At 49.7% G+C, this 24822-nt stretch overlaps 1 protein-coding gene across 2 annotated transcripts; it reads left to right on the top strand.

Annotated features, from left to right (window-relative positions):
- The first annotated feature begins 857 nt into the window (after nt 1–857).
- On the top strand, nt 858–23430 carry OXTR (oxytocin receptor). 2 transcript variants are annotated; one of them, XR_006195128.1, is made up of 3 exons: nt 858–1779; nt 18183–18519; nt 22797–23430. XR_006195128.1 is itself a non-coding variant. In XM_042910046.1 (2 exons), the coding sequence occupies exons 1-2, from the start codon at nt 858–860 to the stop codon at nt 18428–18430; spliced, it is 1170 nt and encodes a 389-aa protein (XP_042765980.1). In that variant the 3' UTR covers nt 18431–19120. The 2 variants fall into 2 exon arrangements, 1 of the variants encoding a protein (XP_042765980.1); XM_042910046.1 differs by lacking the exon at nt 22797–23430 and having other exon boundaries at nt 18183–19120.
- Nucleotides 23431–24822: the final 1392 nt, after the last annotated feature.

Genomic DNA, 24822 nt, shown 5'->3' with positions numbered 1-24822 from the left:
CTCCCAGAGCCTGGAATGAGACTTCTCAGGAGCAAGATGCACAGCCCTTAACTGTCGAGGGCTAAGGCGCGCGTTGGCTTGCTGACGCTGCTGGGCTCTGAAGGATCCTCATGGGAGGGGTAGTGGGAACAGCAGTTGGGAGTCCTGAGGGGTAGGTATTGAGACCGGAGTTCTTCCAGGAGGGACCGCTGGATTGGGGTTCCACGGAAGCACTTATTGTGGGAGTTCGGGGTGAGGAGGGATCTTAGGAGGTTGGAGAGGGGTGGTCCTGAGCTGGGGTTTCCCAGGCAAGTAGTTGTTTGGGGGATCTCCGGGGGAAAATAACTGCAGTAAGGTTTACTAGGAGAGATGGCTGTTTGGGGGGTCTCGCGGAAGATGGATGTGCTGGGGTGGGGGGCGTGGCGGGTAGCTAGTTTGGGAATCTCTGGGAGAGGTAGACTGTTTTGGGAGGCCCAGTCCCGGAGGACAGTGGCTGATTCCGACCCTCCCTTTTCAAGGAGCTGGCAGTCTGGTAGATTCCCGCTCATTTCCAATGGCTCAGAGGAGGTACCTCAAGCGGGGATTTCTGGGGTGGCGGCTGAACAACCCCCGGGCCGGCCTTTGTGCTCCTAGTCCCAAATAATTTGGGCTTCCTGGGAAGGGGACAACTGAACCGCAAGTGCGTCGGGAGAGAAGTGCTTGGTCTTCTCACGGCCCTCTGGGTTTGTTTCAGGCTCCGACCCAGCAGATCGGTCCGAGGGGTGTCAGGCAGTGGAACCCGAGGAGTCCCCAGGCACGCCGGATTGCGCGTCGGGTCCCGTCCCGCAGCGCCATTCCTTAAAGGGCTCTAAGGCCAGGGGCTCGCGGCAGCCACGGGCATGGAGGGCGCGCTTGCGGCCAACTGGAGCGCGGAGGCGGTCAATGGCAGCGAGGCGCCGCCGGGAGCCGAGGGCAACCGCACCGCCGGGCCCCCGCAGCGCAACGAGGCCCTGGCGCGCGTGGAGGTGGCCGTGCTGTGCCTCATTCTCTTCCTGGCGCTGAGCGGCAACGCGTGCGTGCTACTGGCGCTGCGCACCACGCGCCACAAGCACTCGCGCCTTTTCTTTTTCATGAAGCACCTGAGTATAGCCGACCTGGTGGTGGCAGTGTTCCAGGTGCTGCCGCAACTGCTCTGGGACATCACTTTCCGCTTCTACGGGCCCGACCTGCTGTGCCGCCTGGTTAAGTACCTGCAGGTGGTGGGCATGTTCGCCTCCACCTACTTGCTGCTGCTCATGTCTCTCGACCGCTGCCTGGCCATCTGCCAGCCGCTGCGGGCGCTGCGTCGCCGCGCGGACCGCCTGGCGGTGCTCGCCACGTGGCTGGGGTGCCTGGTGGCCAGCGCGCCCCAAGTGCACATCTTCTCGCTGCGCGAGGTGGCCGACGGCGTCTTCGACTGCTGGGCCGTCTTCATCCAGCCCTGGGGGCCCAAGGCCTACATCACGTGGATCACGCTCTCGGTCTATATCGTGCCTGTCATCGTGCTCGCCGTCTGCTACGGCCTCATCAGCTTCAAGATCTGGCAGAACTTGCGGCTCAAGACGGCGGCGGCGGCGGCGGAGGGGCAGGAGGGCGCGGCAGCGGCGGGCAGCGCTGGGCGCGCGGCTCTGGCACGCGTCAGCAGCGTGAAGCTCATCTCCAAGGCCAAGATCCGCACCGTTAAGATGACCTTCATTATCGTGCTGGCCTTCATCGTGTGCTGGACGCCATTCTTCTTCGTTCAGATGTGGAGCGTCTGGGACGCCAATGCGCCCAAGGAAGGTAGCGCTTGTGGGGAACTGGCAGGGGGCGGGGTGGGGAGTGCGGCGTCCTTGCCTCGCTGTCTCTGCACGTCCAGGGCTCTAGGGGTCTCATGCAGGAGAGGTGGGCCTTGGAATCCTGCAGAGCTGGGTTTGAGTAATGGCTCCATTATCAAGGGATTTGGGGGCTTAACTTCCCTAAACCTTGGCTTACTCTTCTGTAAAATAACCATGATGAAACTGCTGGCTCTCATCAGGCAGTAAGGGAATGAAATGAGAAAATGCGCGCCAAGTCCTTAGCACAGTCCTTGGGCTACATATGGGGCGTATGGTTCATTATTATGGATGAGAAAACTGAGGTTCAGGTGACTTTCCCACATGGTTAGCCAGTGGTGGAATAAACTTAAGAACGCAGGTGTGGGGTGGCTGGGTGGCTCAGTTGGGTGAGCGCCAGACTTGGACTCTGGTCATGATCTCACAGTTCGTGAGTTCAGGCCCCACATCGTCATCGTTGCTGTCAGCCCAGAGCCTGCTTCAGGTCTTCTGTCCCTTTCTTTTTCTGCCCCTGGCCCGCTTGCATGCTCTCTCTCAAAAATAAATAAACACTTAAAAAAAAAAGAACTCAAGTCTAAAGCTCCCACTGCTTTAAATTTGCATTGAACTTGACTTTAAATTCAAGTCAGCCCAAACACACAGTATGTGGTGGCTGGGGCTTCGGGGGATGTGATGTAGAGTCCCTGAACCCCTTGCCTGGTGGAGGTGGTGAGCCTCAAAGTAGAGAGGTGGGTGCCCCAGAAGGTAGAGGGGCTGGGGATGCCTAAGACTAGAGACTGTTTGTTGCTTGTGCTGGGGAGGGGTAGGGGTGGGGGAAAGGAAGGGAGCCCGGATGCACACTTTCTGATTTGACCTGGGAGCCTGGGTGGGTTTCTGTAGGCAGGGAATGCACTTCCAGATTGGAGGACTGAGGAGGTCAGGGCTGAGGGTGGCCAGAGGCTGTTGTCTGAACTTGGCCACTGTCACGAAGGCCCAGAGGAGAGTGTAGAATGGAGTAGTCTGTGGGGAGGGAGCTTGGGAGAGCAGAGAGGATCTTGGGTCCTGGGGCTTGTGGCCACCACTGGGCTGCTGCAGGCTCCTGGTAGCTTGGCCTTCAGTGCCCACGTCTCCAGCAGCTCATTTGCAAAGAGTAGGAGGGATGATCCGAGGTGGCAACTGACTTACACCTTTTTGTTTGAGGGTAAAAGCTCGTAACACTACACTGGGATGCAGGTGAGTCAGATGCTTATAAGGAAACATGGAGGGGTTTGCTTTCACCCTTTCTGCAAAAATGTCCCATTTTTAAATATAATCACTCCTGCTCCCAACAGTCTAAAATACAACCTTCCCATGGAAGCAGAAGTCTCCCTTCATTCAGCTGGATCACTTAGCTTTGCTCTCTTCCAGAAACCACAGACTCCTGGCTTTAACCAGCCCTCCCCGTTAACCTAGTGTTTGCCTTAGTGGCCAGGGCAATTATCATTCGACATGTGCTGAGCGCCTGTGGGATGTCAGGCTGGGGCAGTGTGGGGTGAGGATTGCTATGAAGACTCAGCAAAGCCAGCCTGGCTCCAAGGTGCAGCCTGTGGTCATGCCTTGAAGAAAGGGTTCAGGGGTTCAGAGAGGGGAAGGTACTTGCTCCCGGTCACATAGCAAATCGGAGGCAGAGTAGAGCTATTTTGTCCTGTGCCAGACTTCTTATGAAGGACACATGAGTAGGGAGCTGGGTTGGGCAAAAGCCAGCAGTGGGTGTTTCTAATCAAGGCATCAGGCTACACCTGTTTCCTGGGCAGAAGCTGAAGATTCAGACCTGAGTCTTGAGGGCTCAGACACTAGCCCTTGAGGAAGTGAGACTGATACTGAGCAGATCCTGGGGAGATATACTGGGGAGTCTTCCTTCCAGTGCTTACTAGTGTGGGATTTCAGGTGAAGGGTCCCCTTCTCTACCTTGTTTTGTTTTGTTTTATTTTATTTTATTTTATTTTATTTTATTTTATTTTATTTTATTTTATTTTTTTAACGTTTATATTTGAGAGAGAGAGAGAGAGAGAGAGAGAGAGAGAGAATGGGGGGGAGAGGGGGCAGAGAGAGAGGGAGACACAGAATCCGAAGCAGGCTCCAGGCTCCGAGCCATCAGCACAGAATCTGATGGGGGGCTCGAACTCACAAACTGTGAAATCATGACCTGAGCCAAAGTCAGATGCTTAGCCCACTGAGCCACCCAGGCACCCCAATTCTACACTTTAAAAGTACATCAGACAGTCCATTTCTCTGTCTTAAAACACAGAGAGAGTGAGAGGGAACCCTCAGCTAAAGTGGGGGCCAGAGGCCTTTTGGGTACATGTGGTTCCCTGAGGATTTCCAGGCAAGACCTTCAGTAGAGCCGGACCCCTGTTCTCAGGCTCCAGGAGTGGGGAAAGACACAGACTCTAGGAATCTCCCATCTCCCCTGTGTTCCTGTGCTTCTTTCCCAGTTCAGAGGAAAAGGTGGGTGCCACACGGAGAGCGTAGGTCCCCCTGGTCTTCCTCGACACTCTGTCTTGGGTACTGTGAGAAGAGAACAAGTGCAGACAGCAGGGGATTCATGATACCACCGCTGCCACGAGCCAGCGCCCAGTCCCCACGTGCCAGGCCCATCAAGCATCAAGGACTTGGGCTCTGGTCACCAGCCTGGCCAAGTTGTGCCTCGGCCTCAGGGCTGCAGCAGGTCTGAGTGGACATGGGCTCAGCTGGACTGTAAACTCTGTGCCCACTTGGCATTAATTGGGATAAGTGCAAGTAGCAGGTTGGGCCATCAGAAATGATGGTGTTTACAGTCACTTTGGAGACATGACTCTGTCCCAAGGCTATCGTAAGTGTTAAGGAATAAAAGAAAGGTACACTTGAGCTACTCAAGAGATTTTGATCAGCGCCGTGGCATGAATGCACAGCCCCCACTTTCCAAGAGGAAGGGAATTCAGAAGAGATGCAAAACAGCGAGATCAGGGCCCCTCGCTCTGCTCATCTCCTGGGGAGTGGAGGCTGCAAGCTCAGGAAACCCGTTGAGAGCAGCATGACATTCCTTCGGGGAAGCCCAGGGGCAGACAGCTACAGATGGAGGTGGAGGGAGTGGGGCAAATGTGGGGTCTGTTCCTGCCAATAGCTTCATGATTAACACCTCTGAGAGAATAAGAAACTCCTGAACCACTGGCTACAGATCATGGGCCGAGTGGATGGAGAAACCATGCTTGTCTTGGCAGCTGGCCTCGTGGTCCCTCACAGGGCTCCAAGTCCCTGCCTCCTGTAGGGTTTGTGTGCTCTGGCATTCTCTCCAAACCCAGATGCTTCTTTTACATCGCTCTCCCTTGATGGACTTCTTTACCTCATACCCCTTTATTCACACCAAGCGCTGCCTTCATGGGTTTAGAGCTCTCCTTGTTCCAAAAGTAATGAGAGGTAGGCCACAAAGATTCAGGCACCGCAAGGAGATAAAGTAGATACGGGGAGACTTGGATGAAAGGGGAAGAGGCATAGGAAGATTATAACATGATTGTAATAATAATAATAAAGGCTCTGTGGGTAGAGGTGAGCCGTGCACAGGGCTTCCTTTTTGTAAGAGCCAAAGGAAAGAAGGAAACTCTCAATTTCAGTATTTCCATTGTTCACAAGAAAAAACAGTGAGAGAAGAAGAAAGGAAGAGGAGCATCATGGTAATGTTTGAATTCCTCCCCACCCAAAACAGCCACCTGCTGTTGGAGCCCCAATTTGGTGAGGCCAGTGAGGCCACAGAGGTAGGAGTGAGACCAGACACCCATGGCAGGTTTGGACAAGCCCCAGATGTATCCTTCACAAGCAAATCCCAGTATCAAAGATTGGGTCAACCTTTCCCCCCTGAACTCGGTAGGTTTGCTTTGCTGCTGGTCCCAAGGACTCGGACCCTGGAGTAGTTCTGAGAGAGGAGGTGGAGAGGGGGCATATCTGTATTTCCAGGGATTTGTCAATGCTGCTTGGTATAGTGGAGCTGATTTTGAGTCTCTGTGTCTAGTGTTTGTGAAATGCCTGGTCCAGTGGGCAGAAATGAGAGAGGAGGGGGGACAGGTTGAACAGGTGTGCTATCTGTACATACCAAACACTATTTGTGGCTCCTGTCTGTTCAGCAGAAGGTGCCTGGAAGCTAGAGGAGAAGCTTTTGAATTAAAAAAAAAAAAAAAATCTCACTCGCAGTTCATAGATGAGCCAAAGTCTTCTTTCAGAATTCTCTCAAAATGGCCGATTTCTGTGAGAGCAGGAAACTGCCCCGAGAACAGGGTGGGGACCTCCACTGCATGGAGATTGCAGAAGGACCAAGAGATCCATCTGGTGGGCCAGGACAGCAGACAGGCACTGTGGAATCCCACATCGCACATGCAGAGAAAACCACACAGTTTTGGCCTGTACCTGGAGTTCGCTCTGCCATTTTCTCCTCTGTGTCCTTTGAGCAAGTGGTTCTATCTCTCTGGGCCTCAGCTTCGTCCTGTGTATAATCAAGGAAGCAGAGCCTGCTTGTGGGGTTGCTGTGCAGATGACCTGATAGGACCCATGGTACCTGGGGGCCATGTGATCGGTGTCGCTCTTCTCCTCCTCTCCCCCCATCCGACTTGTTAAAAGTTTTGTTTGCATTCTTGAGACCAACTTTGAGAATTTTGGCAGGTATTCCTGAGGGAGGAAGTGGACATTTTTCTCTTGAGAGCCCAGCGGAAGGGGGTGGGGGTGGAAGCCGAGCCTGCCGGACAATAGGGAGGTTGGTATGTGGGGGAGAAACTTGTTAGGGCTGGACTAGGAGCGTTGTCACAACAGGGACACCTTGTGTGACAGTGCCTAGCATAGGGCTGGGCATCCATCGGGAGCTCAGCCAATGCTTGTTGAACAAATAGGAAGGATATGGGAGGAGGAAGGTGCTGGAGATGGGCTGAGTTGGACTCAGGAGAAATAAGGGTTTTCTTTTGTTGTCGTCATTGTTTTCTTAAATTTTTAAAGTTTATTTTTTTATTTATTTTGAGGGAGAGAGAGAGAGAGCGAGCGAGCATGAGCAGGGGAGGGGCAGAGAGAGGGAGAGAGAGAATCCCAAGTAGGGATTCAGTGCTGTCCGCCCCGTGCCCGATGCAGGGCTGGAACTCAGGAACAGTGAAATCATGACCTGAGCCAAAACCAAGAATCAGACGCTCGACTGACTGGGCCACCCAGGTGCCTTAGAAATAAGGGTTTTCTAAGTAGCCCTCCAACAACAGAATTGGCTACCTGGGAAAGAAGTGAGTGGTCACTTGGGGGCAACCAAACATCTATCAGGGGTATTGTCCTAGGAGGAAGGTGGAAATGCTCAGGGGCTTGGTTTTAAGTGTTTCCCTGCCTGAAAATGAGCTGCCCAGCTCCTCCCTTTCTCTATGGAACTGTGGTCCCTCTGATGTGGCCCTGCCCACCTCACCATTCTGCGGATATTGTGCCCAAATTTTGGGTGGGCCAGACACCTTGCAGGGGAGGGGGGGGTCTGCTCTTCAGGTGACCCACTGGTACGGAGAGCAGTGGGGGAGGGAGGGCAGGCAGGAGGAGATTGGACACATCATTCTTTGCCCTGAAGAGCTCTCAAACTTGGCCCCTCTGGGTATAAATTGCAATTAGATGGACAGTTAACGATCACACTCTTGGCATTAAGCATTTGTGAGTTATGTTCTTGGCTAATGCTCATGCTTTCCTTTTGAGTTTCTGCCCCAGGTGACTTTACCCTTTTTTCCCCCCAAAAGGTTTGATTAATAACAGCAAAAAAGAGAGGGAGAGGGAGAGGAAAAGGGAGAGAGAGAGAGAGAGAGAACAAAAGGGAGAGAGAGAGAGAGAGAGAAAGAAAGAGAGAGAGAGAGAGAAGAAAGATCTGTTGGATGAGGCTTTGCTATATACTTTTTCCCATTTGATGGATGTTTGGGATGGTGGGGAGGCTGTGGGGGGCTGTGGGTCAGGAGGTGAGTTCCTGGAGCAGGCCTGCCCCTGGCTTCAGGGCATCTCTGGAGAGCCTGGGCTGGCCGGTCAGCTGTCTGAGGGGTTGGTCCACCTGACACCCCCACTGCTTTGTGCTGGCAACTACTGGAAGCAGAGGGAACCCCACAGGGCTCACTCCCAGAGGCTGAGGCTGGGTGGGGGCTGACCTGTGCTCTGCCAGACCCCATTGCGTCAGTCCCAGAAGACAGCAGTGAGCACTGGTGACAGCCCCCTTCAGAGACCTGGTCTTGTCACCATCTCTGTGATTTGGGGCACGTCTCTGTGTGATGGCTGGGCCTCTGTCACTCCCATCCGAACAATGGGAATAGAACATGACACCCTCTCTGGGCATCCACTTCGGTGATGTGAGGAGTCAGATGAGTTGGTGACAGTAGCCACCACTGGGTGAGTACCCAGCCCCGCCTCTCATCCTCACCTGAACACAGCAAGGTGAGGGGGCTTTATCCCCATTTTACAGAGGCGGAAACCGAGGCTCGGAGAGGCATGACCTGCTCAAGGATGCGGTTGAGTAAGCAGTGGAGCTGGGATTTGAACCCAAGCGCTCTCACATCAGAGACTGCCAGACTGCACTGCCCCTCCTCCCCAGGCCAACATTTTCAAGGTGGTCCACCATGTTCGGCCTTGGCCTCTCCTGGGTGCTTGTTAAAAATCTGATTCCTGGCCCTGCCCCAGAGCTCTGCACCCTCTTTGCAGCCCCAGTATCCCTACACGCACCCACCTGGCTGCACGTCCGCTCATAGCACCACCCCCTTGGCATCCTGGGTTCAAAGTCTGTGCTTCTCAGCTACTCCTGCTACCCACTGACCCCTCCATCTTAGCAGTACCACACCTGTCATGGTGACTCTTCCCTTTCCATCACCAGCTTTTGGTTGAGAGCAGCATGTCTTGACTTTGGCACTACGGCATTCTGGGCCAGATAATCTCTGTTGGGAGGGTGGCCATCCAGGGCACTGTGGGGTGGCTCATGGCATCCCTGGCCTCTACCCACTAGATGCCACTGGCTCCTTTCCCTCGGTTGTGACCACCAAAAGTGTTTCCAGACATTGCCGAATGTCTCCTACGGGGCAGAATCGCCCCAGGCTGAGAAGCAGTGGTTTAGGCCCACTATGTAGGTGTGGCCTGAACTGATATCTAATGAATGAGGGCAACCTCATCTGTCCTGAGCTCTGGCCAGTCTGCCTAGTATACCCCCAGCCAGGCCAGATGACTTGTCAGTCCCCATGAGGTCCTTTTGCTTTGCTCCCACGCTGATTCTGTTCCCACCACGGGAATGCCCACCCCGAGTCTCTTCTGTGGAGACCCATCATCCTTCACAGGCCAAGTCCAAGCATGGGCTGCTCTGTGGCACAATTCCAGTGGGTACCATTTACCTCCTGGCCTGTGAGAATGATGCTCTCAGGAGCTGTGCCGGGCACAACTCGAACAGCTGGACATGGAAGCCTCATCCAGTGTTCCCATGAAACCCTCCCTGCTTCCCCCAGCTGGAGGCCTCCTTCCTCCTCTGAAGGAGGGAAGTTCATTCTGCAGTCATTAGTGCCTCCGAGGGTCCTGTCCATACAACCTCTGCCTTGGTATCTCAGTCCTCCAGTGAGGAGAGTTTGCAGGGAGCGAAGCCCTAGTTCCTCACCTGCCCTCCTGTGGCCAACAGCTGACATTTGCATAAACATGGGACAGCCAGGCCAAGATGGGTTACGGAGCTTTGGGGGCAACACCCCCATTTTCTGCTAGGCTGGTGTCGGGCTCTCAGGTCCCGAGGTGTATGTAGCATGATGGGGTGTCAGCAGTGACCTTGGGCTGTTGACTAAACCTGCCTGGAGCCCAGTTTTGTGGAGTTAAGAATAGAGTTTAGGTTGTGGAGAGGGTGGGCTGTGCCCGTGGCACAGTGCCTGGCATATAGTAAGTGCTTGATAAATATTTGCTTTAAAAAGGAGAGCAGTTCCAAGACATGTCAGGTCCTGGACCGAGTCAGTGCAGTTGGGTGTGGGAATCGTGAGCTCAGGGGTATTTTAGCAGAAGGCCTGCAGTTTCTGGTGAGGAAGGAAGCCCATGGGTGCTCAGAGGGGAAGAGGTGAAGACTAACGAAAGTCCCACCTGGAGGAGGCAGCAGGAAGCCAGGCGGAAAGGTTCTAGCTCTGGATTTTAGAAGCCCCAGAGGACACTTGCATAGGGGGTGTAACCAGGCAGTCATGTGCAAGCATCCCCATTCCTGTGATCTGATTCCTGGCCACGGAGGGGCAGCCTCTGCCAGAGTCTCTGTCGTGCTCCAGCTGGCACTTCCTGCCCGTTGCCCTGTGCTCCATGGCTCACCCCTCACACCAAAATGGCCCCTCTTGCTCATTCCATTTCTCTCTCTTTCTCTCCACCTGACCTGGATCTGAGTGTGAACCTCATTTTCATACAAGGAATGACGTTAGAATCCACTTATCACATTAGAGCCACCTCCTGTGGTCAAGCAGGGAAATTGCCTTTTCACCTTCCCAGCTTGCCATTGGCGGCTGGATGTATCAGGATTTCCTGTCTGCTAATTTCACGCTTCAGTTCACTTCCATCCCTTACAGACCTCTTCCTATTTTCCAGTGTTTGCTGGCAGTCAGGGACAGAGCCACAAATGACACACCATTCCCAGCCACCAGTCTGTAAACAGAAGTAATGACAGCACGAAGGGATGATGCAGTAAGAGATATCTTTATTCTCCTCCCACCCCAAGTGTTTACCCCAGGAGGCATCAGTTGATTCTGACTCCCTGGTGAAAAACCCTGGAGGGTTTCAGAGAGGGAACCACATTTGAAAAGGGGGCTGTGGGAGCCAGTCGGAACTGCCAATGCAAGGAAGCACACTACATGTTGAGATCATCGGGCACTTAACTTTAGTACTGTCTTTCTCCCTGTTGGAGGGATACTTCTCAAACTTCAGCGAGCACACAGATCACGTGGGGGATCTTGTGAAAATGCAGATCCCAGTGAAGGAGGTCCAGGAGGGAGCCCAGGAGTCTGCATTTTTACCAAATATCCAGGGGATGTCTATACAGTGCCTATGCATCTGGCCCATTGACTATGTACTGAGTAGTAAGTCTTTAATATCTTACCTCTGTTACCAAAATGCACAATTTGCCTTTGCACATAGGCTGAAATTGGCTGCAAGACTTGTCATTCCCTGCATGATAGAGAAGGGCTGGTCATTTACAAGAAAGCCCCAGCGGTTGTGCTTCCAGAAGGCAGTTATTCCTTTGGTTCAGCCCAGTGAGCTCACCTTGTTTCCCAGATTTGAGCAGGGACACAATAGGAGCCCATTTAAAGCTCCATAGCCCACGAATTTGGCTCCTATTCCTGACTTTAGGATACATGGGGAGATCACACAGCTGTGAATTTTAAAACAATTCCAATGTTGTAAAATTGTGGTCTTTTCTAAGAAGGCGATCTATTGTAATACATATTAGTGTTCGATCTTTATATAACTGTACATTCAAAACTCATTAAAAAAAGAAAAAAAAGCCTTTGGTAGTACACAACTCTCAAATTCCTGCACAGCCTCTATAGGAATAAGGGATTCACACCCAGATTTCCAATCCCCTGGCCAGGAGGCCTTGTACCAAGCAATTGGTTTCTGGAGTGAGGGCCTCTTACAAAAGTTGACGGGCTTGATTTGATCCAGATAAGAGATGTTAGATAAGCCATACGTCTTTGAAGTGTACGTGAAATGCATTGGTCACCTCAGGCACACACAGCCCAGAGAGGCCATGGCCAGCTGCCCGTCAGCTGTTCTGGGCTAATTTGGGCCTTTGGTGGCAGGGCGGAGGGGGTACCGGGAAATCCAAACGTGGGAGTTCTTGGGGCTTGAGTAAAGCCACGCTGGTAGGCGGGTGGAAGGCTCTGGGGCATACCGTCCTCGTCCTCAAGTGGCCCTCTGCCGCCCACCCCTCCATGAGTCACAGTGCCGAGTGGAAATGCAGAGTTGTTTCTGTCTCCTGGGAGTACTGTTGGCCAGCAGGGTATGTTGGCTTTTGGTGGGTGGCCATTTCTGCTCACTTCCCCTGCTTGGCACATAGGAGCTGCCACTGGAAGATCACCCTTAGCTTTGGACCCACCAGCCTGTTCCCCAGTGCTGCACCTCCCTGTTTAACAGCCCGCCTGTCATAGTCTGTCTTTCCCTTGAGGTCAGGTCCCCAGGGCTGCTGCTGCAGCAGCATGCTGCTGCATGCATAGGGCATGGAAAGAATGCAAGAACATCCTTTTCCTCAGAGAAATGCCCCAAGCTCATGGCCAGGCAGGTGTGAGGGCCCAGTCCGTGGCCCAGTACCTCCCACGGACCCTCCCTTTCTGGCAACGACCAGAGAGAGCAGTTTGCACTGCTTAGGGCTCCATCCAGGGGAAAGATGTTATTTTTATGGGGGGCAAGTGGAAGAAACAGGATTCTGAGACCCTGAAATCCTGCCCTCTCCCGGGGTTGCAGCCACGTTCCCCTTTGGGTTTCTTATGTCACTGGCAGAGAAGGTTTTTCCTAATGAACTGTCTGGAATTCCTTTGGTATCACATAATCCAATCCCAGTGCTCTGGGTTTTGATTTTTTTTTTTTTTTTTTTTTTTTAATTTTTGAAGTCCTGGAAAAAAGGACAAAGGACAATTTCTTTAATCGACCTGAGATCAGAAGCCCCCAAACTTGGGGCTTTAAAAAAAGTATGCAGTTGGTCATATCTCCTCTCTGTTAATGATAATACTAATCACCTAAATTAACACTGCCATTCACAAAGCCCTTTTATACTTTTTTCCCCCAGTTTTCTTAAAGTCCTTGGGAGTGTTATCTCCAATTTATAGGTAAGGATGTTAAGGCTCATACAGCAGATGTGGCTCAGAGAAGGAGAGTTCAGACACCAGGGATTTGCATCTGAATCCAGGGTCCCTGGCTCCTCCTTCCGACAACAGAGCCCATGCACCCCTGGGGCCCCTCTGTGAACTCACCCCCATCCTCCTGGCAGCTATAGACCACACCTTTTGAAGAGTCTGGTGGATTCTGACTTCCAGCTCCTCCTTTCTGTGCTCTGACTTCGTCATTTCTCTGCTTTGTGGAAAGTGTGGCCGTGGACCAGGCTCAGAGCTTGGTAGCAGGGACAGCCCTTCAGAGAAGCCTGAATTAAGGCAAAAGGGTAGACTGTTGTACATTTGCATAGATGGGTCATTGCACGCGAGCTGCCCCTGGGACAGGGTGTTGTGCTCTGGCCAAAGGCAGTGCCCTGAAAGGAACTCAGCCGTGAGCCACACTGGCCAGCTCCCTGGCAGCTGGGGGATGAGCCCCCTAGGGCAGGACCCACGCCTGGGACATCACAGCATCCAAGGAACACTTGCTAGAGCCAGCCTGAGGCAGCATCACTCTGAGTCATCTTTTCATTCAGTGTCCCACCAGCAGCAGCTACCCAGTGGATGCTTGTGTTTTGAAAGAAGACTGTCAAACAGTATTTTAGTATAGAACACCTGGAGGGTGGCGTGTCCTAGAACCTGGAGCTGGAACGCAGCGAGCAGAAAGGAGAGATGGCAGTTTACAGTGCAGAGACGGCAGCTGCTCCCAGCTGTGCCAGGCGTGTGCATTAAAACAGATCTTAGCACTGACATTTGCTGGGCAAGATCAGACATTCTCAGGACCCCAAGTAATGTGGAATAAGGTGAGAACATTCTCCTCTAATGCTAGTTCTTTGTTTGAGCACATCTCTGACTTTGTAGAGCCCAGGCACCCCCATAGCGCTCCCTGAAGATGGCCCATTGTTTCATCTGTTTAAACCCATCAGGAAATTGCAAGCTAGCTGAGAAGGGTAGATAAGGTCTGTTGGTTCCACTGGTGACACAGGCATTTAGAGCCGGGGATCGAATCCATAAGCTGACATTCTTGGCCATGCAGTCTGGCCCAAGAGCCATGCTGAACAGACATTGCCGTATGGCAGTGCAGCTTCCAGAAGCTCAGCCACTGTGTACTGTGTCCTGTGCCCCACCCTGAGCTGTCTCAGATTCTGAGACACAGCCCAGCCCAGGGAGCAGCCTCTCCCCATTGTTTCACCCATGCTGGTGTTAACTCTTATTGTTAAGAGAAGTAGCATTTATTGGGCATCATGGTAGTGATAATGACAATAGCTAAGTTTGCCAAGTTCTGACTTTTATTGAGCCCCAGGAATCGTGGTGGGTACTTGGTATCTCCTGTCTAATGAAACTTGGCAGTGATTCTGTAAAGAAGTTCTTTTTATTAGTCCCATGTCACAGATGGAGAAACTGAGGTTAGGAGAGGTTAGGAGACGTGCCCTGGAAAACTCAGGTGCAAAGTGGCAGAGCCAGGACGTGGGCCATGTCTGGGTAACTTGAAAACAAAGCCATCGCTCAGCTCTCCTTCTGGTCGGATGGGAAGAAGTGTGCTGGGCCTGCCCTCTGGGTTTTCCCCTGCCCTTCTGAGCCCCTTCCCACTGCTTTTTAACATCTGCCCCTCCTACAGGCATCAAGGATTGGCTAACTTTTTCTGTAAAGGGCCAGACAGTAACTATTTTAGGCTGGTGAGTATAAGGTCTCTGTAATAGGTACTCAACGTTGTCCTTGTAATGCAAAATTTGCTACAGAAAATATATCAATGAATGGGTGTGGCTGTGTTTCAATAAAACTTTATTTAGAAGAATCAGCATCAGGCGGGTTTTGGCCTATGGGCTATATAGTTTGCTGGCCCCTAGTCTAGACCAGGAGACATTTCTGCCAGGAACAATGGTGATCTGATAGGAAGCGATGTGTTTCCCGTCCCAGGTATACTTAGATATTTAAAGACTATCACTGGGAACAGGCAGTACCTAGCCTCCATGGGCAATTATATCTGTGTGGGAAAGGGGTAGTTGCTGTCTCTCTGTCCCTCAGATCACACCAGGAGGGTGATTGCCTGGCCAGCATGTGTCTTTGCTTTGGGACTGAGAGGATTCGCTAACTAGTACCAACCTGATGTGTGAATGCTGACCTAGTTATTAATTTCAGGTAGGAACACAGGGTGACTTGTGTGTCCTTGGGGAAGTCATGTCCCTTCTCTGACCTTCACTTTCCTCAACATATAAAATGGGGATGAGTCTGATTTGAAAATCATATGGTCCTGTGCCAGTTTGAGAGGGTGATTCCAGTGGTCAGCATTGCTGTTGTTATGTGCTCCCTTGGAAACAACATCATGAATTGTGAGGACACTGTTTTCCATGCTTTGTTCTGTTCCTGTTCTTCTGAAACCCTATGAAGGTTGCAGCAGTGTGGCCTGTACAATAAGTGCAGAGAGCCAGTGAGGTGCAATCAGTCGGTCACTTACTTGCTCCGAAACCATCAATGGCTCCCCATTATCTATAGATTAAAGTTCAGACAGCCTGGATTCAAGATCCTCCTCAGCCTAGCTCTTTCCAGTTTCTTTTCCCACACCCCCCCCCCCCACTCCAACTCTGGAAGTCCCTGAAGGTTCTTGAACATTCTTTCTTATGTGCCTTCATTCCTATTGCTTCCTTCCTTTGGAATGTCCTCCATAGACTGTTTTTTATTCCCAAATACCTCTCCTCCCTGCTGATGGCTTGCATTTCCACCACTGGGGACTCATGTCTCTGGATAGTTAGGATATTGGCAAATTTTAAAAGTCCAAATGTGCCCTTAACATTTGGCAACCTGACACAAGCAGGTTCAGTTTATAGAGGCTCATCCATCCCCCAGGGAGCCAGGCCAGGCCTGTCATTCATGTCTGTGGCCACCAGGTGGGGGCAGCGGGTGCTGGCCCTAGTCTCAACTCCTCCACCCAGGCTGGCCATGTAGAGGTAGAAAATCTCCCTATGGTTACTTGGGAATCCTTTAACTGTTTACTTTTTTGTTGTTGATGTGTCTGTATGCTTTTTTTTTTTTTAATAGAAATGAGTTAAATGATCCAAATGTAAAGAGTTGGGCAGGTAGCTTAAGAAAAAAAAAGATACAATTATAACTGTATACAGTTAGGCAAAAGTGGTGCCTTCCTGTCCAAGGGTGAACTTATTCCTGCCACGACCTTCTCTACCTTGTTTATATCCTTACACACCTACATTCTTGCCTTTGTGTCTGATAGTTTACTCGGTGCCCTCTTTTAATTTTTTATGTGTCAGTTTTACCTCCTTTATTTTATATGTTTAATTATGATTTTGAGGACATTCTCTTTTTAGTCTTTTTAGTCTTAGTCACTTTTCACCAGAATTTCTAAACTTAAATTGATCGTCTTAGCTCTCCAAATCAAATATTTATTTAATTCTCTTTTAGAGAAAATGAGGGATTCAGTAGTACTGGCTTTTTCCCCCCTTCACTTTTCCACTTTTTTGTTCTTTACTATTTTAGTCTAAGGATTAGCTAGCTGCTTCTCCTTTGTTTTCTAAACATTCTCTTTGGCGAAATTTTTTGCTTTTATCTGTTGTAGTTTGCTTTTGTGCCAACAGGTGCATCAAGTAATTAGACCACCGGTTCTCAAACTGTGTGTGTGTGTGTGTGTGTGTGTGTGTGTGTGTGTGTGTATACCCCCTGGAGGTCTGTCTACAACACACTGGTGAACCTCACCCCCAGGAGTCTGATCCAGTAGGTCTAGGGTGGGCCCTGAGAATTTGCATTTCTAACAAGTTCCCAGGTGATCCCGGGATCCCACCTTGAGAACCACTGCATTTGTTTTGCAGCCAAACACTTTTCTCCTTTTGGTGCTTGGCGACTTTGCTGACAAATGTCTCCATGCTCTGCATCTGTGGTGGCATCGAGATCTCGTGGCTCCTCTGTCCCTGTGAGAAATCCTTTCCTGGATTTAGCTCGAATTCTGGAGTTATTTTTTGAAAACTTTTTGCAGAAAAGACCAAGACCAGCAGATTTCCCCTTCTTGCATTCTCGGGTACATGGTTTTCCTTGCAGGTCTCTGCTCCTCTATTGGTAGGAGAGGTCTGCAGTTTGTCAGATTGAAGGCCATTGCAAGAAACTCAGATTTTTTTTCCCCCTCCTTCTACTTGGAAGTAGATAGGATTAGGAATTTTTCTTTTTTCTTTTCTTTTATTTTTTTAAATGTTTATTTTTGAGAGAGAGAGACTGAGCGCTAGCAGGGGGAAGTGGTGGGGAGGGACAGAGAGAGAGGGAGACACAGAATCTGAAGCAGGCTCCAGGCTCTGAGCTGTCAGCACAGAGACTAACGCGGGGCTCGAACTCACGAACTGTGAGACCATGACCTGAGCTGAAGTCAGGCACTTGACCGACTGAGCCCCCCAGGCCCCCCAACTTTTTCTTTTGATTTTAAAGTAGACTCTACACCCAACCTGGGGCTTGAACTCACGACACCGAGATCAAAGAGCCACATGCTCTACTGACTGAGTCAGCCAGGTGCCCCAGGATTAGGAATTTTTCTTTCCCCTTCAAGCTTGAATTTGTGACAAGCAGTCAGAAGTTGATCATTGATTTTGCCTGGAACTCAATAAATCCGCAGTATGACAGCTTCTGCACAGTGCCTCAAATATTTCAGTGTAACCTTTTTTCCTGTGTGAGTCCTATTTGCCGTGCTGAAGCAGTGCTCCTAGAGGTATCTTCATAGAACCCTCCATGTTCTCAACTGTGAAGACAGCATACACTTTCTTGCTACCATGCCTTTGCCTGTGTCCTTCCTCCTGCCCGGAGCACCCTTCCTCCCTTCTTTGCCTGAAGACTTGTAAGCATCCTTCGGGTATCAGCTCAAATGCCGGTTTCTGTGGGGCTGGCCGTGATTCGCTCAGAGTTGCACCCCTCCTCGGTGTGCCCACCCTGACCTGCATCGTGCCCACCCTATGGTGCTACTCATTGTGTTTTTGTGTCCCCATTGCCTAGCCTGGTGTGTGGCACATGGTCATGATAGCAGCCACCGTGTGTTGGGTACTTGCTGTGTACCAGATGTTTTTGAATCCTTGCAGATTCCTGTGAGGTTTGGATACTCTTGTGAGCTCCCCTGAAAGATAGCAAATAGCAGTATCTTGGGGAACTAAAGAACATGGTGCTGGTGGCATGAAAATACAAACTAGGTCTGGCAGCTTCCAGATCCTGTGCTCTTGGGCACTCCCAGTCGTAGGCACTGGATACTTGCTGGGTGAGTTATGAATGAACAGGTGGCCATGACGAGTGCAGCTCCTGCTGACGGAAGCATGAGGTGGGTACGCTTTTGGTGAGAGAAAGGACAGAGAGCATTCTAGGCTGGGCTGAGCCTGGGAAGTGTTGGGGGCGGGGGCCGTGTGCAGGCTGAGTGCATGCCCAGAGCTAGGATATGGAAGGAAGACAGACTTTGTGACCCGGCACCTGGTACCTGGGAAAGGCTGTTCTCAGGAAATGGTAGGGACTCCTCCAGTAGTGATGGGCTGTTCTCTTCCCCTACCCCCTCACCCCCCGACAGCCTCGGCCTTCATCATAGCCATGCTCCTGGCCAGCCTCAACAGCTGCTGCAACCCTTGGATCTACATGCTCTTCACCGGCCACCTCTTCCACGAACTTGTACAGCGCTTCCTCTGCTGCTCCTCCAGCTACCTGAAGGGCAGCCGGCCGGGAGAGACCAGCGTCAGCAAAAAGAGCAACTCCTCCACCTTCGTCCTGAGCCGCCACAGCTCCAGCCAGAGGAGCTCCTCGCAGCCATCCACGGTGTGACCGGCCCGGGGCCAGGACTGCCTCCCACGGCCCAGCCTGTGCCTACACGGACAGTCCACCCCTTGGTGGCATGTGTGCGTGTATTTGAGGTACCTTTCAGTTTGCACCCTTCCACACCTTGGGGTAGCTTGAGCAGGGAATTCTGACATGGGGGTTGGGGAAGTGTCCTCATGGTGGAAGATGATGGGGTGACTCATCCATCAGACAATCCCTGGATCTCCCCTGGTTTCCCACAGATGTTTATGTACCCTGACCCCACTGTTGTCTCTGGCTGGTGGATGGGTTGGTTTTTTCTCCTGGACCTGTCATTTCACTCCAGTATCTTTTAACTCCTTTATGCTGGGATCTTGAGAAAGTAAGTATAGGATTGGTGACTCCCCAGGTGCGGAAGCCTAGTGTTCTGAGCTCAGAATAAGGAGTGAGCTCAGCTGCAGAGGGTGGTACCAATATCTTCCTGACTTCAGAGTGCTTTTACCTTTGCATGGACCCATCCCAGCATCCTGGGGCAACAGCATGTCAGAAGGTGGCCCTAGGAACAGGGGATTCCCTTATGAAACCATTTGGCATAGGCAGCTGATTAAAACCTGGGTTACAAATGTTTAAGAAGCTAATATTTATATGAAGCAATTGGGAAAGAAAAATAAAATGCATCCAAATTGGAAAAGAAGAAGTAAAACTCTTTGCAAATGACATAATTTTGTATGTAGGCAATTCTAAGGAATTCGTGCACCTGTACAAACTGATTAGAACGAATAAGTGAGTTCATCAAGGTTGCAGGATACAAGATCAACATACAAAAACCAGTGGTATTTCTTTTTTTTTTTTAATGTTTATTTTTGAGAGAGAGAGTGTGAGCAGGGGAGGGGCAGAGGAAGAGGGGGACAGAGGATCTGAAGCCGGCTCTGCACACTGACAGCAGTGAGCCCGATGTGGGGCTGGAACTCACAAACCGTGAGATCATGACCCAAGCTGAAGTCGAACACTCAACCGACTGAGCCACCCAGGTGCTCCACCAGTGGTATTTCTTGATTCTAGCAATTAACCATATGAAAATGAAATTAAGAAATAATTCCATATATAATAATTTAAGAAAGGATAAAATAGGAATAAGTCTAAGAAAAAAAGTACAAGACTGATACCCTGACAACTACAAAATATCACTGAAAGAAACTGAAGAAGACTTAAATACATGGAAAGATATCCCATGTTCATGGATCAAAGATTTTAAATATCGTTAAGATGACAGTATTGTCCAAATTGATCTTCAGATTCAGTGCAATCTCTTATCAAAATCCTAGTTGGCTTCTTTGCACAACTTGATAAGCTGATCCCAAAATTCATACAGAAATGCAAGGGACCCAGAATAGCCGAATAATCCTTGAAAAAGAAGAACAAAGTGGGATTCCTGGTCTCAAACTTAAAAGAGTGTGGTACTGTATAATGGTAGACATCTAGACCATTGCAGTAGAATGGAGAGTGCAGATATAAACCCTCACATTTATGGCCAATTGATTTTTGACAACTGTGGCAAGAGAATTCACTAGGGAAGACAATCTGTTCAATAAATGGCTCTGGAAAAACGGGATATCCACATGCAAAAGAATGAAGCTGGTGAAGGTACAAACTTCCAGTTAGAAAAATAAATAAGTCACAGTGATAAAAAGTACAGCCCAGGGAGTATGGTCAATGATATTGTAATCAGGTTGTGTGGTGATCACACTTGTCATGGTGTGAGCCTTTGAGTAATGGGTGGGATTGTTGGAATTCGATGTTGTACACCTGAAACTAATATCGCATTGTATGTCAACTATACTTCAATGAACAAAAGAGTGAAGCTGGACTCCTACCTCACACTGTGTGTAAAAATTAACTCAAAGTGCTTCCAGCCCTAAATGTAAGAGTTAAAACTATAAAATTCTTAGAAGAAAACATAGCCATAAATCTTTGTGACCTTGGATTAGGCAGTGATTTCTTAGCCATGATACCCAAAAAGCAAACACAAAGGAAAAGTAGATAAATTGAACCCCATCAAAACGGGGTACAGTACTTTTGTGCTTTGAAGGACATGATCAAGAAAGTGAAAAGGTATCTCACAGAATGGAAGAAAATGTTTGCAAATCAGATACTCCTATCCAGAATATATCGAGCATTCTAACAACTTAACAATAACAAGACAAATAAGCCAAGTTTTAAAAGGGACAAAATAGGGGTGCCTGGCTGGCTCAGTCAGTGGAGTGTGCGACTCATGATCTTGGGGTTGTGAGTCTGAGCCCTGCATTTGGGGTAGAGATTACCTGAAAATAAAAATCTTTAAGAAAAGGGGGCATAAGATATTTGAATAAACAAACAGACAAAAAGACATATTTTCCTGTCCTCTCCAAGGAAGACCTAAAAATGGCCAATGAGCCCATGAAAAGATGCTCAATATTTTTCATTAGGAAAATGCAAATGAAAACCGCAGTGAAAGGCCATGTCCCACCCGCTAGGATGACCATGATCAAAAAGATGGGCACTAACAGGTGCTGGCAAGGATGTGGAAGGATTGGAACTCTCATACGTTGCTGGTGGGAATAGAAAATGGTCCAGCCACTTAGAACATACTTTGGCTGTTTCTCAAAAAGTTAAACATAGAATTGCCATATGAGCCAGATATGCCACTCCTAAGTATTTACTCCAGAGAAATGAGAGCGTACACATAGACAAAGACTTGTACATAAATGCTTATGGCATCATAATTTATAATAGCGCAAAATGGAAATAGCCCAGAGGTGTATCCACAGATGAATGGATGAACACGGTCTGTCCATACGATAGCATATTTTTGGGCTATAAAAATAAAGGAAATCATGATTCATGCTACAACATGGATGAACCTTGAAAAGAGTATGCCAAGTGAAAGCAGCCATTGCAGAAAGCCACTTACTGTACATTTCCATTTTTGTGAAATATCTGGAGTAGGCAGATCTATAAAGTCTATAGAATTGTGGTTGCCGGGGGCTGAAGGCCGTGGATGCTAATAGATACAGGGTTTTGGGGCGGGGAGGTGATGATAGTTTTTAGGAATTAGTGATGATGGCATGTGATTTTTAGAATAGGGCCAATACCACTGAGTTGAGCACTTTAAAAGAAGTTTACAACAACAACAACAACAAAAATAAAATGTTTACCAGCTGAATTCAGACATGGCCAGCTGGAAGGATGAATTCCTTAGAATCCCTCTGAGCTTTTTTTGTGTGTTTGTTTCTCTCTGTAACTCACCATTTAGGAGGAATGGTTTTCTTATTCAGTTTTTCTGCAAGAGATGGTGTTTCCCGCTTGGCCAAAGTTCCCAGCAGTGATAATCCTCTCTTCCTGCTCTAGTAAAGGCACAAGCGATGTCTTGAGGCTGCACACTGTTGTGTTTTATTTAGAAGAGCAATTCACCAGGGGTCTCAAAGGTTTTACTGACCTAGGAAACATGTTCTCAAGGGTCCTCACAGCCTTGAGGTAGGACGTGACCATGCCCAAGAAGTACCTTTGGTTATTAAATACAGGATATTCTGGATCAGAGGTTTTCCGATCGGGACTGGCCAGCTCATTGACACTGTGGGACTCTTTTTTTTTTTTTTTTTTTTTTTAATTTCTACACATATTTTTTGGACTCACAAACAAGAGCACTTCCTGAACGTCACAGATCCACTCTCTATATGCACTGTCCTCTTCTCCCTCCACACTGCATTATGCACACACATACACATGCACACACACGTACGCACACAGTAGAAGAAGCTGGCATGGTCTTGATGTTTGGGGAGAAGAGAGGCAAGCACTGAAATGCCAGTATTCAGACTCTCACCATTTAGTACAAGACCTTCAGTACTGACTGGGGACTGAAGACTATATCATCTTTGGACCCAGAGACAGTGTTGCTGTCACACGTACTGACAGCATCAACACCAGCCAGTTCTTGCTATTTGGAAAGCTAACAGGGTGCTGATTTGGGGTCTTTGTGGCCACATACAGGACCATGGGGCACTCTGGGTGCAAATGCACCCGTGGTGGGGTCTGTTGGCATTTGAGCCTATCTGCTCACCAGCCAGAGATGCCCCAGCCTCTGCTGTTCCTGGGAAAGTTGCTGCCCTAGCAGCCAACGGAGGCCACTGGGGATTGAGGGGACAGCAACTCACAGATTTTCCTGACTAGGGGCACAACCTTCCTGAGACCCCTGGAGCTGCAAGATTCTTGGGCACTGGAACCAGCTGGGATGCTTCCCTTATTCTCTTCCTATGGTATCTCTGGATACCTGGATATCTCTGGTTCTTTGGGTCTTATTATGGTGCCAGAGTCTGTCTTATATATACCACTTATCAGTGGCATTTGGTTTCAGCTGCACCCGTGGCTTCCACACCGCTCCCCTCCCGATCTCATGCTGGAGGAAGTTTCCATCGTCTCGGGCTTTCCCCAACCAAACTCTGGAAGCATGAGTGCGGGGTCCAGAATGCTGTCTGAAGCTCAGTTGTTTCTGTCCTCCTTCCCCAGACCTCGTGTCTAAGGTCTGTGAACCATCTTTTCCCACAGCATCAGACCTGTTTACAAACCTCACGCGTGGCTGGAGGCACCAGTAAATTGAACCATGAGCACTTTCTCCTGGAATGTTTCATTCTGATGGTCAAAAGTGACATGTGAACACTTGAGGACTCTGAGCCTTATTTCTTTAGGCCCTGAAAAAAAAAACTGTCACACAATTTGCTCTCCTTTTGGGTTGGATCTGTGGGTTACACCTGCAGGAGGCTGCCTTTTACAAAGATCCTGGTTTCAAAGTGCTACACCTATTGTATTTAATTGCAACGAAACACCACTGAATACAAAATGTGACTTCCTTGACTGTGTTCTCCTGTGGTGACTTTTCTGTGGTACCCTCGTGGACTGTGCCAGTCGCTGAATGATGTGGCCAATAGCAAGATGTCTGCTTCATTAACTGCTTTATAAAAGGTGCACTGAATAAACATTTTCCCCCCATACATTGCTTTTCTCTCTTTCTCCCTCTTCGAAACAGTGACCATGTCTGATGGCTTGCAGACCCGGAGTCCCCTGCAGGGGCTGGGGGAGGGGAGCAGAGTTTTCTTCTTGATGATGACAGAGGTGCACCTGGGTTGTGGCTGGAATGGGGGTAGGGGACCTGGTGCCATTGTCTTCGGTCAAGATTTGTCAGAGTCGTATCAGAAGATGTTCTAAGACCCAGGCATGGACCTCTGGTACGACTTAGCCACACTCACTGTGGTTAACTCTGGAGATAAGAAGACTCTGGATTGTCACCTCAAAGGGATCCTAACACATATTTCTTCCAGTGAGGTATGGGGGCCACTTGCAGAACCACAGATGGGTTCGTGTTCATTCCTGGGCCCACTAACTCACACTCTGGAGCTGGGACCCTAAAACCTGCATTTTCAGCAGGACTCCCTGATGAGCTGAATGTAGCCAGAGAGTGAAACTCCGCCTCCCTCCTCTGGCCTGTTCCCACGGTCCCCCAGTGTGCTGCTCTTCCTGCTGCTTCTCAAGGAGATTCTGGAAGGAACAGAACTCCTCGGCCATACATGCGTCTTAAATGCGTGTCCTTTCTCCAGCTCCGTGAACTTCATGGATAGTTGAGCACATGTTATAGTCTGCCCCTAGAGAAAGGGAGCAAGCTTGAAAGATTGGAGTTGTAGTCAAATCAGGTTATAGAAAATGCCAAGATAGTGAAAAATCTCTGCATAACCCAAGATTCCAAGTCTGAAACTGATGGGCTAATGTTTGAAAGGGCAGCCCCTTTGAGGAGGATGTAAGTAATACTGACTTTAAACCTTTTCAGCAGGATGAGGCTGGGCTCGTTGAGTCCCCCTGAGAATGGGAAGAGCCCCAGGGTAGAGCAAAGAGAGGTGGGCTAGAGCTGCTGTGCTCGAATGGTGGCTAGCTGTGTGCCTTTTGGCAACTCTGCTGACCTCTCTGGGCTGTCACTTCCCCACCTGGAAACAACCAAGGGATGGCTACTGAAGTGTTCAGAAGTAAAAATACTGATATCTGCGGGTTATTTAAAAATGCATAAAGAGGTGTGCCTGGGTGGCTCAGTTGGTTAAGCATCTAATTCTTAGTTTGGGCTCAGGTCATGATCTCACGGTTTGTGAGTTAGAGCCCCATGTCAGGCTCTGCACCAATGGCCTGCTTGGGATTCTCTCTCTCTCTTCCCTCTCTCTACCTGTCTCCCGCTTGTGCGTGCTTGCTCTCTCCACCTCTCTCAAATAAATAAACATTAAAAAAATTATAAAAATGTATAAAGAAAACCGAGGATGGTGGGTGTCAGAGATGTGACAAAGCCTGGATGGTGTGCATATGGGTGTTCATGGCAAACCCTTTCAACTTTCCTCTGTGTTCGA

The sequence above is a fragment of the Panthera leo genome, chromosome A2 (genome assembly GCF_018350215.1).
Source record: "Panthera leo isolate Ple1 chromosome A2, P.leo_Ple1_pat1.1, whole genome shotgun sequence".
Taxonomy (NCBI): Eukaryota; Metazoa; Chordata; class Mammalia; order Carnivora; family Felidae; genus Panthera; species Panthera leo.
The sequence above is the reverse complement of the archived record's forward strand: the minus strand, read 5'-3'. Positions and strand labels throughout refer to the sequence as shown.